This window comes from Sciurus carolinensis, chromosome 17 (assembly GCF_902686445.1).
Source record: "Sciurus carolinensis chromosome 17, mSciCar1.2, whole genome shotgun sequence".
Classification (NCBI taxonomy): Eukaryota; Metazoa; Chordata; class Mammalia; order Rodentia; family Sciuridae; genus Sciurus; species Sciurus carolinensis.
Window position 1 is genome coordinate 23,924,750 of NC_062229.1, and position 16,338 is coordinate 23,941,087.

Consider the following 16,338-nt stretch of genomic DNA (forward strand, 5'->3'; position numbering starts at 1 on the left):
GTGACTCAGGTAAGTTCACACAGCTGGACCCCTTCAGGCTGGGGTTCTTCCTCTCCTCTAAAGAGCCTCTCATCATAAATAAGACAGGTCTGGAAAGCCATCACTAGATATTTTACTTTTCAAGTGCAGATGTTTAGTTGCATGCTGTGGCTCAAGCCTGTGACTAGTGACTAAGGGGGCTGAAGCAGGAGGATTGCAAGTTCAAGGACAGCCTGGGCAACTTAGAAAGACACTGTCTCAAATTAAAAATGACTAGGGGGTGTAGCTCAGTGATAGAGTACCCCTGGGTTTAATCCTCAGTACAGAAAAAAAAAAAAAACAAGCGTGGAGGATTAAGGCAACCTTTTCGTTTAGGTGAAACAGGACGCTGTGGGGCAATACACACCTGCAGAGCCTCCTAGCTGTGTTCATTAGGGACTGTCCCAGCTTCCAGGGGGAGTATGCCTGCCATGAATCCAGTGCCCTGGGACTTGGGAGGCTGGGGCAAGGAGCTCCACTGACGTGCAGGCAGCATCCCCAGAGGAAGGCTGCAGGAACCTCTTGGTCTCATCTCATAACAAAGTTTGGTGGAACCCCAAGAGGAGTCATAAGAAATGGGTTTCCTGGTTGCCTTGTTAAAAAAGACACCCTCTGGGGTGTGGCTCAGTGGTAGAGTCTGGCATTTTTAAAACCCGGAGCTTCATCCCCAACAACCCACATACACACTCATGCACATGCTCTTGGAGACAGTGAAAGTCCCCTCTCCCCACTTATCCCCACCTGCTGAGATGGTCACAGCACAGGAAGCACAGGGCCTCATGCCCCACCAGTCAGGGTCTCTAACCAGGAGAGCCTGCAGACCCAAAGGAGGGCCTCAGGTATTTGGGACAAAGATATATGAAAGATGTGGAAACTAATAATTCTCTTTTACAAGTGTTTTAAAACTGTAGAATGTTCCTGGCATAGATTGTGTTACTTTATGCAGTGACACCATGTGTGTGTGTGTGTGTGTGTGTGTGTGTGTGTGTAACCACAGCAATGGAGTCATGCACACTTGGCTGCTGGGCTTGGAGTAGGAGGGTCTGATCTGGCCCTTCACAGAAGCAACACCACCTGTCCACCTGTCACATTAGGAACTTCTTTCTGAGGGCTGGCAGTGGGCTCACTCTATATGGAGCACACATTATACGCTTTGCCACTAAGCCTCCCAGGGATCCCACAAGGCCGGACTCCCTTCACTTGGCAGGGAAGTGGGGAGATCTATCCAAGTCACACAAGTGGAGAGTGGCAGAGTTCTTAACCACCAGACCAGACAGCCAAGGAAGAACCCTTTCAGTTCTTCCTTGAGAGACCACTGCTGGGTGACCCATTCCCTTTCCAAACCTTCCTCATTTCAGGGTCCCTCTCGTGATAGTCTGCCCATCAAATGAAACTGGAATCTCCGTTCTTGCTTCCTGATGCTGGATCTGCTCCTCTCTGCCAAGAAGGAGCACTCCAACCCTCATCTAACTTCATGCAGTGGTGCATAGCATCTGGGCCACTTCCCAAATGTCTGCTTGTGTGGCCACCTCATAAGCCTCCTTCCATAATTACCCCTGGCTTGCTGCCTCTCCAGAAGGATTTCTGTGGAACCCAGCAGACTTAGTAGGAATTTGGAGCAGTTTCTATTCAGGGTTCATCTTTCCCAGTGGTCTCCTTTTATCCATTTTACAAATATCTCAACCCACCATTGTTCAAAGACAGAAGCCAACCAGTACACATGCTCATATACAGTTTAAACTCTGCTGAGTTGAATTTTTGGTTTTGCCACTAAGTGGCATCCCCATAGTGTACAAGATAAGGACCAGGCTGCAGTGCATGCTTTCTGTCAACTTCCTGCTTTCCCTATTATACTTCCTACCCCACTGGGACCCTTTTTAGTTTTTTATCTCATTTTTCGATACTGGCGATTGAATCCAGGGCCTGATACATGCTAAGCAGGCACTCTCCACTGACCCCCAGTCCTACGCTTCAAGCACCCTTTCAGTCAAGGTTTCCTGAGGGAAGGGAACCAATACCAGTTGATAAGGTAGCCTGCAGAGCCAGGAAAGGGCAGCCAGGGTCTCTGAAAAGGCTGCTTTCTTGGGGTCTCTCTTGGTTGGGAAGCCATCTGACCTCCATCTGCCTGGTCTCTTTTTCAGTTATCTTCACTGCGATTTGCCAGCAGGATGAAGCTGGTCACCACTGAGCCTTCCATCAATGAAAAGTACAATGCTGAGGTACTAAGGGGCTTGTGGGAACTTTCCACTGTGGGAAGATGTGCATGGGTTTGCTCCCCGTGAGTGCCTGTGTGTGTGTATCTGTGGCTGAGGCAGGAAGTCACACAAGCCTTTAACCAGAAAATGCAAATTAAAATGTTACAATCTCACACTGGCAAAAATTGGAATTTTTCTGATAAGGCAAAACAGTTTTTTCATGCAATATTTATCCATGTTGGTAGCTTGAGCTCTGGCTCCCTCGTTCCATAACATTTGAGTTCCTCTCCTATGAAAGATTACTAGAATGAGCTCTACCCCGAGCTAGAGCTACCAGCATGGGTAGCTCTATCATGTGAGAAAACATCATGTGAGAAAACAACTTGAGGATTAAAGCGGATCAAATGCCAGCATCTATTATTTACACTAAGTATAAAAACATGCAGAATGATGTCAATTCTCATCAATGGATATATATGTGCAGTAAAAGAGAAGATGCATGGGAATGAAAAGACCACCTGAGACCAGAGGTTCATAGGGGCTTCACTTGTTTTAAAATATTTTTTAGTTGTAGATGGACCTTTGTTTTATGTATTTATATGCAGTGCTGAGAATCAAACCCAGTGCCTCACACATGATAGGCAAGTGCTCTACCACTGGGCTACAGTCCCAGCCCCATGGGGCTTTACATTTTTCTGAAATGTTTTCTTAAAACAAAAACAAAAAACTGAAGCCTATGTAGCACCATACTGTCAAAGTTAGATTTTGGGGTGGCCACCCAGTTTTCATGGCATTCTTTTCTGTAGGCTTGAAGCTTATCTTTTGGCTCAGGACTTTGACATTACCACATGTGAACCTGGCTGGGTGGACATTGCGCCCCACACCAAGGTCCTCAATGTAACATTTGTGTGATTTCTGTTCTGAAATCTGCCACGTCTGTGTGCCATCTCATGCAAATGTTATCTTTCTGATAAGCATTTGTCTTTGTAAAGAGGAGGTCTAGATAGAGACATGGAAACTTATTTGGTTGCCTCCTTTCTTGGATGGCAGCCAGTAATTCTAGGTCATTTGTAACATCATTTTCAGTATCATGCCTGTTTTCCAGGGGGTGGAATAGCTTCTGCAGAATTTCCTTGGCTGGTGGGGCTGGCTGTAAGTGGGGGAACTGGGTTCCTAATCTACTTCTGCCTCCAGTTTTCTGTGGTAAACTGCTCAGACTCTGAGCCTCAGACTGTTCTTTTCCATGTGAACATGGAGGTTAGACTGTTGATGTCTGGTTACCCTCCTCTTCTCTCAGTCTGAATCTCTGAGGTGGTGTAAAGGACTGCGGCGTCAGGCATAAACAGATAATAGGGACAGGCTTAGTGTCTCTGCCAAGAGCAAAAACACCCTTAGGGTTCAGTGTGATCAATGGAGAAAGTGCCTGAGCTGAAAGTTCCCAGCAACCTGGTGCCGGATTGAAACAGAATTCTGAATTATCCTCATTACATTCGAGATGAAAATGCCTGGGCATCAGGGAACTTATGTGAATTTGTGCCTTTTCCATGGCATTTTTCTATCCAAAGAATGCTCCTTGTTTAATAAAGGAGTCGGTCAGCTAGGAAGTGCTTCCAGACCCTGATTGGTGGGGTCTGCAGTTGCATCTCTGTTTCTAGACAGTAGAAGAGGCCATTGTGCTCAAAGGCCTTAGGAGAAACATCTCCTGTGTTCTTACAGTGTAAGTTGGATGCTGCTGCCTCATGGGGGCAGATGGTTCATTTTCCCACATCATCCAGCTAGAGGTCCCACAGCCCAGCCAGACTCTCTGTAGCTGGGGCATGGTGCAGTTTCTAGAGTGGGAGGAGGGCATGGAGATAGTTTGGGCTGGCTACCAAGCCTCTCCTCTTGACCACACAGGAAGTTCATGCCTGAAAGAGACCTACATGGGACTTCCTAAGGGACTGGGCCAAAGTTTAGACTCTGATCAAGCACTTTGAATCCCAGGCTTTGTGCCTGAATTGCCACAGCACCTTAATGCCGTATGTCTGTTACCCCTTGTTAGGTAAGGGTACATTGACTAGTGGGCCTCAGTACCCAGGTGACCTGAATGGATGAGGACTGGAATGTAGCTTTTGTATTGACAAAGCCAGTGGGACTGTGAACTGGTCAGGAGTCCCAGAATCCAGATGTCAGGGGCTCCCTCCAGTGGCCATTTTGTGACAACAAAAGAAAAGCCTATTCACAGTGAAGGTTCTCAACATGATATCCCTGTGCCTCTTTTGTGAAAGACACTCAGGTAGTATCTATCAAATGATGTAAATGACTTAACAGTTCTGCTGCTTGAACCTAAATCCATGAATGGAGTCTTTAATACATGCCAGGCACTCTTTGAAACACTTGGGATACATAGCTGCATGAACCAAAATACCAATCTCTGTCTGAGCTTACCGTTAATCAGCTTTCCTTCACTCTAAGAAAATACCTGAGCTGGGTGTGATGGGGCACACTTATTAATACCAGCAACCTGGGAGACTGAGGCAGGAGGATCGAAAGTTTGAGGGCATCCTCAGTAACTTAGTGAGGACCTAAGCAACTTAGCAAAATTCTTTCTCAAAATAAAAAATTAAAAAAGGTCTGGGGGTGTACCTCAGCAGTAGAGCACCCCTGGGTTCAATTCCCCAATACCAAAAATAGAAAAAGAAAGAAAGAAACAAAAATAGAAAAAGAAAGAAAGAAAATACCTGAGATAGTTTTTTTTTTTATTTTTTATTTTTTTAAGTTTATTTTGGCTCATACTCTTAGAGGTTTCCATCCAGGGTCTATTGACTCCATTGCTTTGGGCTTGGGGTGAAGAAGCACATCAGGGTGTGAGGGGCATGATGGAGCAAAACCAGTCACCTAATGGCCAGGAAGCATGAGAGAAGGAGGAAGGGGCCAGGGTCCTCCTGTCCCCTCCAAGGGCAAGCTCTCAATGATCTGAAGACCTCCTACTAGGCCCTACCTCTTGAAGGTTCCACTCATTTTCCAGAAGCACCACCTTGGGAACCAAACCTTTAACACATGGGCTTTTGGGGCATAGTTAAGATCCAAACCACAGCACTCAGAGTCCACTGGGAATAGAAGAGATAGATAATAATAAGCACAATAAATGGGTAAGTCCTAGGACTGGGAATGGTGCTCAGTGGGTAGAGCATCTGCTTAGCATGTGCAAGATCCTGGGTCTGATTTCCAGCATAAAAAAAAAAAAAAAGAGAGAGAGAGAGAGCTTTACTGTCTAATAGAGTATAGAGTAACCACTACTCATATGTGATATTCAATAAAATTGAGAAATTCACACACTCAGTCACACTAACCACATTTCATATGTCTAATATGGCTACCATAATAGACAACACAGATAGAGAACATTTTCATCATTACTGAAGGTTCTGTTAGCCAACTCTGGTCAAGAGTATGTTGGAAGGTTGGCTGGTACATCTAATTTAGAAGCTTTTGAAGAAAGATTTTAAGGAGCTTTGGGAGTGAACTATGGAAATACATGGGAGAAAAGTATCCCCAGCCAGAGGGGCAGGCATGTACAGGCGTGAGTACACCGATTTGGTGGGAGTAGCGTAGGCCAGGAGAGAACAATAGAAAAGAGGTAAGTGGGGTAGATCTTACGGAGCTGCATAGATCACTGTTATCCTACAGATGTCTATAAGGACCTGGAGATATTAGCACAGAGACATTCTCATGGCATTGTTTATAGCAGCAAAAAATTAGAAGTAACAGAAGTGATCATTATTGGGAAATGGTAACAGATTCATGCAGTGTAGTGAGGCTAAGGGTAATGACCATGCATAGCAAGTATCCTGGAGCCCATAGGCTATAGTGAAAGGGCTGTTACCCTGGGGGACTAGGAAAAGCCTGGGACCCTGGGAAGTTAGGGTTTGAAGTGACCTTGTGGCCTATGTTCTTTCTGTTCTCAGTTTACTCTTTTAGAAAAGGCAAAAGCAAGGGGATCACTAAAGCCTCTCAACCCCTCACTCATCCTGGTTGGGGAAGGGTCACCAGCAGGGAGGGAATGGCCTAGAAACTGAATACAAACCCTTGGATTGCCAGGATGTCTGGGCAAAGAATGAGGAATTGTGTGGAAGAGGGAGGGTGGCTTCTCTGATGATCTCCCCTTCTTCCTTTATGTTTCCCTGGCAGCGAATGGTCAAGAACCTGGAGAAGGAGCTGGTATTGCTCAAGCAGGAGCTGGCTATCCACGACAGCCTAGTAAGGGACTGCAGGCAAAGGATGCTAGAGAGTCTGGGGCCAGGGGCAGATAGCATATGGGTCAAGTTCAGGGGAGGTGGGACAGATTGGGTGAAGGGGAAGGGGCTGTGAGGGAGGAGGTAGGGTGAGGTCTCCAGTGTCCTGCCTGGGCTGATGTTCATGGTCCTGAGGGTCTTCAAGGCAGAGGCAATATCCCCCACTTTGTGGTCTTCTGAGATTTAGCTAGTAGAACTTTCCAGTCTAAAGCATCATGTTTCAAGTTCAGTGACCTTTTCCTTCCCTCCTCCAACCCATTTTCCTTCTCTGTCCCAAGCACCTGATCTTCTCTGCCAGAACCAGATGGTGAAGCAAATAGGGACAGTTAGGCATCCAGGGCCTGTGCCCAGGCTCCTACTTTGGCTCTCAGAATGACCCCTGCTGCTCCTGCTTGGGCTCTGGTCCTAATTGCTTATCTATCATATGTTCTTCATCCTTCAAGGCCAACCGCACCCTCGTGACCTATGACCCCATGGATGAAGTCCAGATTGCTGAGATCAACTCCCAGGTGCGGAGGTACCTGGAGGGAACACTGGACGAGATCGATGTAAGGAGCCCCTTTGCAAGACCACCATGCTCAATTGGCTTGGGCCTCCCTGTCCTGGGCACACCCACTTTGTGCTCTGCTGACTTTGGATCCTCACACTAAGTGGATGTAGTGCACTGGGAAGGTTATGCTGAACCCTTCAACCTTCTATAGTCTCACCTTCAGCGTTGAGGGTTACAAGGCTGTGGGGTTCCAGAGTGGCCAGGGCTCTTGAACACATGATATATGGGAAGTGGTCTGTCTGTCTCAGGGGTGCAAGTGTGGGCCCAGGAACCAGGCTGCCTGGATGGAATTCCAGCTTGGCCACCTCCTGCCTGAATGACTGCCAGGTATTTCAGTGGCCCCCCATGTACAGTGATGAGTGAAACTGAGCTGAGATTAATTGAGCTGTGCCCCTCAGGTGCTTGATAGTGCCTGATGGAATGAAACTGATAAAGCATGGCCGTCAGACTGGTTGTCTACAGACTCCCAAGGCCCATGTTGGAGAGGGCCAAGGAGAAACAGCAGATACACAAGGAAGGGCTCTCTGGGGGAAAATACATCCTATTTTTATAGTGCAGGCCATAAAACCCCTCACCAGGGAGCACATGGGTACCACCTCCCCCTGTTCCCCAGCTGTTAGTTTGGGAAGCTTGCAAGAGGCAAGCCTGGGACATCTGAGGGTTGGGCTTTTATGGCTTCCTCAGCAGGGCCATTTGTATATTTTTTGTTTGTTTTGTTTTGGTACTAGGAATTGAACCCAGGAACACTGTTATCACTGAGCCACATCCCCAGCCCTTTTTAATTTTTTATTTTGAGACAGGGTCTCACAAAGTTGCTTAGATCCTCCTGTCTCAGCCTCCCAAGTTGCTGGGATTACACGTATGTACCACTATGCCTGGCAGGGACATTCTCAAACTAATCCTTGATCAAGGGTAATGCCATAAGCTTTAGGGACCAGGAGGGAAGCTAGTGACTTTTCTCCAGCCACTTGTGTATGAGTCTGTGCCCACACCTAAGGGTTTGTTAATGGGGCCATCTGAAGATGGCAGGCTGAACCTTTTGGAAACAGGAGAAAGCTGATTAAATTTTATTAAAATTTCTTTCTTAGAAAGTGTTTTCAAGAACTAGAGAACTCTACTTAGATTTTATAGAGGTCTTCACTTAGAAAAAGTGATTTTTATAGATTCAGCAAATAGCTTTTAAGGCATTAATCAGGTGTTTCTCTGATCTCCTGGAGGGCTTGACTACCACTTTGCTAAAAACAAGATGATCTGGAGTCAGCTAAGGGATCCTGATTCGTCTCTGCTAACACAGCCACAGTTTAGTCCCTTGGTGCCCATGGTCTAACCTCTGCCTTGCTCACTTCCCTACAGATAATCAACCTCAGACAGATCCAGGAGGTGTTCAACCAGTTCCGGGTGGTTCTAAGGTGAGAGGCTCCCTTATAGCTCCTCCTCTCTCCCACTTCGAGCAACCATTTTCATTTCCCATGGTCTGGGAACTTGGCTCCAAGAACATCCCCTTCTTTCTCTCATATGAGAAGCCAGAGCAGTGTTTGGGTGTGCCCAGGTCCCTGATGATTGTTTATTGAGTTCATTAATTAGACAGGAAGTCTTGTGGAATGCCAACCCTGAATGTGCCCAAATCAGGGCATCATGAATCTTCCTTACTCTCAACCTCAGGAGGCATTTATGGTTTATTTGAGTAGATATACCCACAGCCTGAGCAGCTCATACTGGCTGATGTCACAGAAGCTGGTCACATGATTCTGAGGGGCCTATTCAGGACCAAACCTATGTGTGATCATGGTCCCCAGTCAGGCTTAAAGCCTTTATTAAGTGTCATTTTGGAGCAGATGCACTTGGTGTGAAGGGTGGCCCATGCAGGTTTTGGGACTGGATAACAGTTGTATGTATTGTGGAAGGAGGGCAAGCCCTTTTGTCTGCTTTGCCTTCTGACTCATGATGATAGCGGTTACCCTTATCACACACATGGGACTTCACCCAAACAATCTCTAATCCCAGTACTTGGTTCATGCCGGAGCTTATTCAGCATGACAACTGGTATAAAGTGTTCTCTCATTTTCTCTCCCAAGTCAACAGGAACAGGAAGTGGAGGCGGCCTTACGCAGGAAATACACTCTTATAGACAAGAATGATTTTGCAACCATTTCTGCTGTCCAGAAGGTAAGCACAGTTACCTCTTACTGACAGCACTTATCTCCAACTTTCCATCCTCAGTCAGACTTTTACAGAGGCAGCAGGTATCATGTGTTAACCCAGACCTAGGATAGCCACAGGGAAAGGTAATACTAGAATATGCAAGAATAAACCATTTTTGCATTGAAAATGACTTATATAAATTGGGGATATGGCTAAAAATAAACACGACCAATTCCTGGAATTAGGTTGACAATAGATGTTAAGATTCTCAGGAATGAGCCAGGCATGGTGGTGCATACCTGTTATCCCAGTGAGTCAGGAGACTGAAGCAGAAAGATCAAAAATTTGAGACCAGTCAACATTAACAACCTAGTGAAACCCTGTCTCAAAATAAAATAAAATTGAAAAAGGACTGGAAATGTAGCTCAGTGTTAAAAGCACCCATGGGTTCAATTCCTAGTACCACAAAAAATAAAAGATCCTCAGGGATGGATTAGTCAGGGCCTTGATATGGAAAGTGAACATTTGCTAGGGTGGTCAGGAGCAGCCCTACTGAGGACAGCCTGGCATATCTTGTGTATGGGGTAAACATACCTACCCTAAGCTTTGACCATATGCACTTGTGTCTCTTAGGGGCCCAAACCTTCAATCTAACCCAGATCCTTTGGCTGACCTTTTTGTTCAGGCAGGGCTTATGGATGTTAATGGCCACCTAGTAGGTGAACCTGATGGACAAGGCTTTGGACTTGGAATTGCCCCTTTCTCTACCAAACCTGGGAAGAAATCTAAGTCCAAGAAGACAGCCAAAGATCAGCCCAGGTAAGTGCTCTTCCTGCTTTTCTTGCGTAGCACCTGGCCTCCTTGGTGGGTGCAAGCTATTTCCTCCCTTACCCTGGTGTTTCAGCTACTGGGTGGTCACAGTGGATATTGTTGCTGCCAGTGCTAGCTGATCCTTGGGACTCAGGCTGAGACTGGTTTGGAACCAGCCATAATACAAGTGTCACCTCTAATCTTCCACCCCATGAGGTGGAAGTTAATGTCTATTTTACTGAAGAGGAAACTGGGGCTTGAGAGGGGAATTCACTTCCCAAAATCATACCACTGCTGAGTAGTAAAGTTAGGGAGAGGATCCCAGCAGCATACAGAGCCCATGCCCTCTGGTATGTCCTGTGGTTCCCTCACTACCACCACCACTTCAACAGAGTGCTTCCACTGACTGATACTCAGTCACTTAAGTCTCCAGTTCACCTTTCAGGCAAGATTCATTTTTATGTACAAGGCGGAAAAAGTGGTTAGGACCACTTAATGTGTTATGTCCAGGCTGGGCCATGTAGCAGGCAGGGGTGCACACTTCAGAGTTGATGTCTGGGCTCACCAGACATCCTAAGAATCACCTAAGAATCACCTTGAATAAGAGGCATTAGAACCAATCTGTCTCTGTTTCTTCATCCTTAAAGTGAGAATAACAATAATAATAATATCAAAGTCATTGAAGGCATTATGAAGATAAGTGAGTGAATACAGTTCCTGCACACAGGCCAATGTGGATTGTAGAAAAATGTCACATAGCAGAGGATACCAATGGCCCTGGCCTCCACCCGCCCCTTCAGGAGGGGCAGTCATGTCCCAGCCTTCTCTGTTCAATAATTGGTGCAATAACATGCATTAAAGCTGATCTCCTGAGCTACACTTGTTACAAGAAGAGGAGGATATGGTGGAGGGAGCCATGGGCATGCTCTTGTCAGCGGAGTCCTGCTCAGATGTGCTGCTCCTGAAGGGAAGATACGTGAAGTGCCGTCACTTGGAGAGGGAGGGTGGTTACTGGTATGGGCACTGATGCAGGTGGTCAGAGCCACAGGATAGACCTGTCCTGCTTTGCCCTTGGTCCACAGACAGACCTGACCTGGGTTGGGCTCTACCATTTCTTCCCAGGGATACCTAAGTGATTAATACCTCAGAAGCCATATTGGTTTCTGAGAGCCTGCAGTCCACCCAACAGGTTCATATGATTTGAAGCCACAGAGAGTATGTCAGTCAACTTTCTGTCACTGGAACAAAATACCTGAGATAAACAGCTTAAAGGAGTAGAGATTTATTTTGGCTTAAGGTTTCAGAGGTTTCACTCCATGGTCACTTGGCCCTATTGCTGTGGACCTGTGGCAGAACATGGTGGCAGGGAGCAGTGGCAGGACACAGCTGCTTATATCTTGGCTGTTGGGAAGCAAAGAATGAGAGACAAAGAGAGAAAGGGGCTGCGGATAAATGTAGACCCTGAGGTGATGCCCCCGAGGACTTACTCCCTCCAATTCCGCCCCACCTTCTAAGTTTTCAGCACCCTCCCAATAGCTAAATAAATTGTGAATCCATCAATAGATTAATCCACTGATAAGGTTAGAGCCCTCTTGATCCAATCACTTTCCAAAAGCCTCCACTTCTGAGCTTCAACACTTGAACTTTAAGGGGATATTATTAGCTCTAAACCATAACAAAGACTACCGTTCTTCCTAGGTGTGTCCTGCTGGGATTGCTGAGGGATCCTCATTCTGATAAAAGGAGAAAAATGCTCTCCTCCTCTTCCCCATCTGCATGGCTAGGGTCATACTCTTTGTCCTTGGGACATAATCAGGATAGGAGCTGTCAGTAGCAGAATGCCTGCCTAGCATGTCCAAGGTCCTAGGCTCAATCCAATCTCCAACACCAAAACACCAAGGAAAAAAAGGGGGAAAAAAAAAGAGCCAAGTGGGGTGGGTGCCTGGTGGAATGAAGGCTGAATGAGAAAGGTTGCACTTCTGCCTGAGTTATCACTGCCTACAGCTGAGCCCTGGGGCTTCCCTGCTTTCTTCCTCCAGCTCATCAGCAAGAAAGGAAGGTGTCAGCAGCCCTGTGAGTGGCAAGGACCTAGATATGATTTCCACCTCCAAGACCCAACTGGTTCCATCCTCTAAGGATGGGGATGTCAAAGACATGCTTTTGCGGGACCGGGAAACTTCTAGCATTGAGCCCCTTCCCTCGGATTCCCCAAAGGAGGAATCACGCCCACCCAGGTAACCATCTAAAGGACAGCTCCTGTACCAGATCAACTCAAACCAGAATGTGATCTTCAACATGTAAAGAGTGTCTTCAGATAAAAGAGAAATAAAATAGGGAATAATAGGCCAGATTAGGAGTAAATCCAGAAATAAACTTGGACTGGGCACAGTGGCACACACCTGTAATCCCAGTAACTCAGGAGGCGGAGGCAGGAGGATCACAAGTTTGAGGTCAGCCTCAGCAACTGAGCGAGGCCCTAACTTGGTGAGACCCTGTCTCTAAATGAAAAAGGGCTAGGGGTGTAACTCAGTGATAAAGCACCTCTGGGGTAAATCATCAGTACAAAAAAAAGAGAAAGATACAACCTCAGGAGTCACCCAAGATACACAATTAAACATGGAACCATTTCAGACTCTCCATGTAGCAATTTTTTAAATAAAGTTACCTATCTTCTACATAAGTAATACATTGAAAAGACACTAAACCTCAAGATATAAGAGTATATCTTCTTTTCTTCCACTCACCTCCCAGGTGAGTCAGTAATTGAGTTTTTAGGAATCTCTTCTAAGGAAATAGAGATGAAGATAATATTTATGCAAAAAATGTTCATTGCATTATTAATTTAAGAAACAAAAAATGCATTTTAAACACCTTCAGTAGGCCACATTAGGGGAAAGACATTAAATTATTCTGTTTGGATTGTTCAAGTATATGCATGAAGAACTTTTTCCACAACCTATGCACATTTTCAAACATTTCAAGAACTCAAAGAATTAGCAAATAACTGTACACCAAGCACCCTCTTAATTCTACAATTAACATGTATATACTTTTTTTTAATCTTGTGTCTAGCCCTCTGCCTTATTTTTTCTTGCATTTCAAAGTAAGATGCCAACATCAATCCACTTTCCCCCACCCCAACATTTCATCTCATATCTCATTAACAAAAATTCTCAAAGAGTTTTTAATAGCAGAAAAGATGCTTTGATGAAAAGGATTTAAAATTATATATACTGCATTGGCCTCACCCATTTCAAAGTATATCAAGGAAATCCCAAGAGACATACTGAGGTGTGGTTGCCAGTAGATAGTGAGTGGTTGTGTTATCTGTTTCTTATCCTTACTTTCTTTGGTTTCTGTGATGGATATGCGTCCTTGTGTGCTGAGTGAAATAGAGATTAGGGAATGAGGTTTGGCTCCCATCTGGGGAAAGTGGTAAAGCACCCCTGGGATAAATCCCCAGTACCAAAAAAAAAAAAAAGATTCAACCTCAGGAGTTGAACTTCTGCCTCCTGCCCACAGAAGCCACAGGGAATAAAGATGGTGTGCCTGGTGCCTCCTAGGCAGTTGTCCAATTTCTTATCTCCCTGGCCCCCTCCCCATCTTTCCCCAGGCCTAGCACCCCACCCTCCAAGCCAGTGGCCTTTGAGGACTTTAAGAATGAGCGAGGTAGTGAGATCAACCGCATCTTCAAAGAAAATAAGTCCATCTTGAACGAACGAAGGAAAAGGGCCAGTGAGACCACACAGCGCATCAATGTCATCAAGCGAGAAATTGATGTGACCAAGGAAGCATTAAATTTCCAGAAGTCACTACGGGAGAAGCAAGGTAAATGTGATGGGAAGATGGCCAGAGAAGATGGCTGTGGGATCTCAGAGTTATCCTGCTTCAAGTGGGGCAACCTTGGATGCTAGAGGACCAGATGGGGGAGGGCCAGCTGAGGGCACTAGGGTGCAGCTTTCAATCTTGGTCATATGGCTTGGCTCTTGTCAGTGATCACAGAGTCCTTCCCTGTTGGCCAGTCTCTGTCTGCCCCCATTAGTGCATTATTTCAGACCCAGATGCTAGGCCTTCCACCTGAAAGACGCTGCTGTAGAGGCTTGGCCCTTGGTCCTGCGGAAGTATCCTCAGGAGCTGGTGACCCCTTACCAGGTCCTTGGGTCTTGCTGGGATCTCTTCACTGCTCTGGGTAGTCAGATTGCAGCAAGGATGCTGGCAGGAACCATAAAAAATTGAGGAAGGAAATGAGAATGTGAATGCCAGAGGGCCAAGGAAGTCCCTGCCAGTAAAACTGTTCCATGTGCTGAACCCCTGACATCTGTGCTGGCTTCACAGTCTTGTCTCCTAAGGCAGATGACATGGTTGCCCCAAGATCAGAGGGCAGAGACCTCTGCATGGAGACAGTGCTTACCTGGTTTCCCTGACTCAGTGCCCTTGTTCCAGTGTTACACACTGCCTGCACTCTCACTGTGGCCAAGCTTGATTGTGCAGAGGACTCATGTGGGAGTGATTGTCAAGTGTAGATTCCCAGACCCCCAGCCAGTGTTTTTGACCAGGAGATATAGAGCAGGGCCCAGAACCTGCATTTTAATGAGTGACCACCCTGACTCTGAGAGGGGGATTCAGAGGCCACTGTTACTTTCTGGCTCCATCTCTTCATCTTCTTCCAATCAGAGCACTGAACTATAGATTAGTGGGCCTTCCCTTGCTAAATTGCAACCTGGTTCCACACCAGTGTTTGTAAGTGATCTCCTAATATCACATGATTTATTCCTGCAGGCCACTGAGTCATCTCACCATCAAGGAGTGCATTTTACATATTCATTCCTCAGAGAACAACTTTATTTTGGAGCTGTTCCACTCATACATACCCTACAGAGCAACCATGACATGCTATTCCAGAGGGCAGAGCCCTCCAAACATCTGGGAGATTGAGGAAAGAGGGATAGTAACTCCTATAAACATGCCCCTACCTAGAACCTCAGGGAGAGAACACGGTGAAGGTCTTATGGGATCAGCAAACACTTCTTTGTCCCCTCTGTTCATACCTTAGAACATATAACTCCTTGTCATTTGTGAATTTATTTAAAGTAAAATGCCTGCATGCTGTACTGACATATCATTTACTAAGTATACTTTTTTAAAAAAATCTTTCTTTCTTTCTTTCTTTCTTTCTTTCTTTCTTTCTTTTTTTTTTTTTAGTTGTAGATGGACACAGTAACTTTTATGTGGTGCTAAGGATTGAACCCAGGGCCTCACACATGCTAGGCAAGCACTCTACCACTGAACCACAACCCCAGCCCCTAAGTATACTTTTAAATGAACATTTTAAAAGGATGAGATAAAGAAGAAATAAATATTTTTAAAATATTTTTTAAATTTGTATCTATCAGTATCAAAAAAAAGTTTTTTTTCTCTTTCCTCCCCAAAGCAGTTTTATATCTGCTGTTATTAATAAGGAACCTTGCCCAAGTGCCATATGGTACTAGCCAGTGATGGCAGTTCACAATATATTTACAAGAAAAAGAAACATTTGGTTAATAGAAGTACCTACTAAATATCTTTGACCAATGGAATTTAAGATCAAAATAAGCATGGTGCATGGGCTATCTCCTCTGCCCACCCCTCCCTTTCATCCTAAAATGATTTGCCAGCATTTTTCCCTCTTTCTTGGATGCCTTCCTCCCCCCAACACCAGGTGGATGCCTTCTCATTCCCTGACCACCTCCATCACCCTGCAGGTGAGTACGAGAACAAGGGGCTAATGATCATCGATGAAGAGGAATTCCTGCTGATTCTGAAGCTCAAAGACCTCAAGAAGCAGTACCGGAGCGAGTACCAGGACCTGCGTGACCTTAGGGCTGAGATCCAGTACTGCCAGCACCTGGTGGACCAGTGTCGCCACCGCCTGCTCATGGGTACGCCTCTTAAAGGGTTGGATAGCTGCTCAAGGTTGGGAGGCTCAGGGCAAAGTCCCAACCCAAGTTCTGAAAATGCCCTCAGAGCTGCTCACTGACCCAAGCAGAGCTGGGAGGGCTTCAAGCATGTGGTTCTCAGGTTCTTGAGGGCTGGAGATGGAAATGAAGACAGTTTGAGACCCTGGAACAGGAAGTGAATGGGGCTGAGTCTACATTGGGTACAAGACGTGTTGGTGCATGCAGCCTTTACCTACTTCCTCAGGGTCTCCCGCAGCTCACCTCACAAGTGTGTCTCCCACCTCTTTATAGAATTTGACATCTGGTACAATGAGTCCTTTGTCATCCCTGAGGACATGCAGGTAGCACTGAAGCTGGGCACCAACATCCGGCCAGGCATGGTGCCTGTCAGCAGGATTGTGTCTCTGGTGAGT

General features: G+C 46.0%; 1 protein-coding gene across 7 annotated transcripts in view; it reads left to right on the top strand.

Annotated features, from left to right (window-relative positions):
* The window catches only part of Kif9 (kinesin family member 9), a 51,898-nt gene that overhangs the window by 27,274 nt on the left and 8,286 nt on the right, over positions 1–16,338 (top strand). For all 7 annotated transcript variants that reach the window (XM_047532352.1, XM_047532350.1, XM_047532356.1 and 4 more), the window contains 10 exons: positions 2,160–2,237; positions 6,384–6,452; positions 6,931–7,035; positions 8,391–8,446; positions 9,113–9,203; positions 9,865–9,998; positions 12,029–12,223; positions 13,603–13,817; positions 15,731–15,907; positions 16,217–16,332. In XM_047532352.1, the coding sequence (XP_047388308.1) occupies positions 2,160–2,237; positions 6,384–6,452; positions 6,931–7,035; positions 8,391–8,446; positions 9,113–9,203; positions 9,865–9,998; positions 12,029–12,223; positions 13,603–13,817; positions 15,731–15,907; positions 16,217–16,332 (1,236 nt within the window). The remainder of the gene's footprint in view (positions 1–2,159; positions 2,238–6,383; positions 6,453–6,930; positions 7,036–8,390; positions 8,447–9,112; positions 9,204–9,864; positions 9,999–12,028; positions 12,224–13,602; positions 13,818–15,730; positions 15,908–16,216; positions 16,333–16,338) is intronic.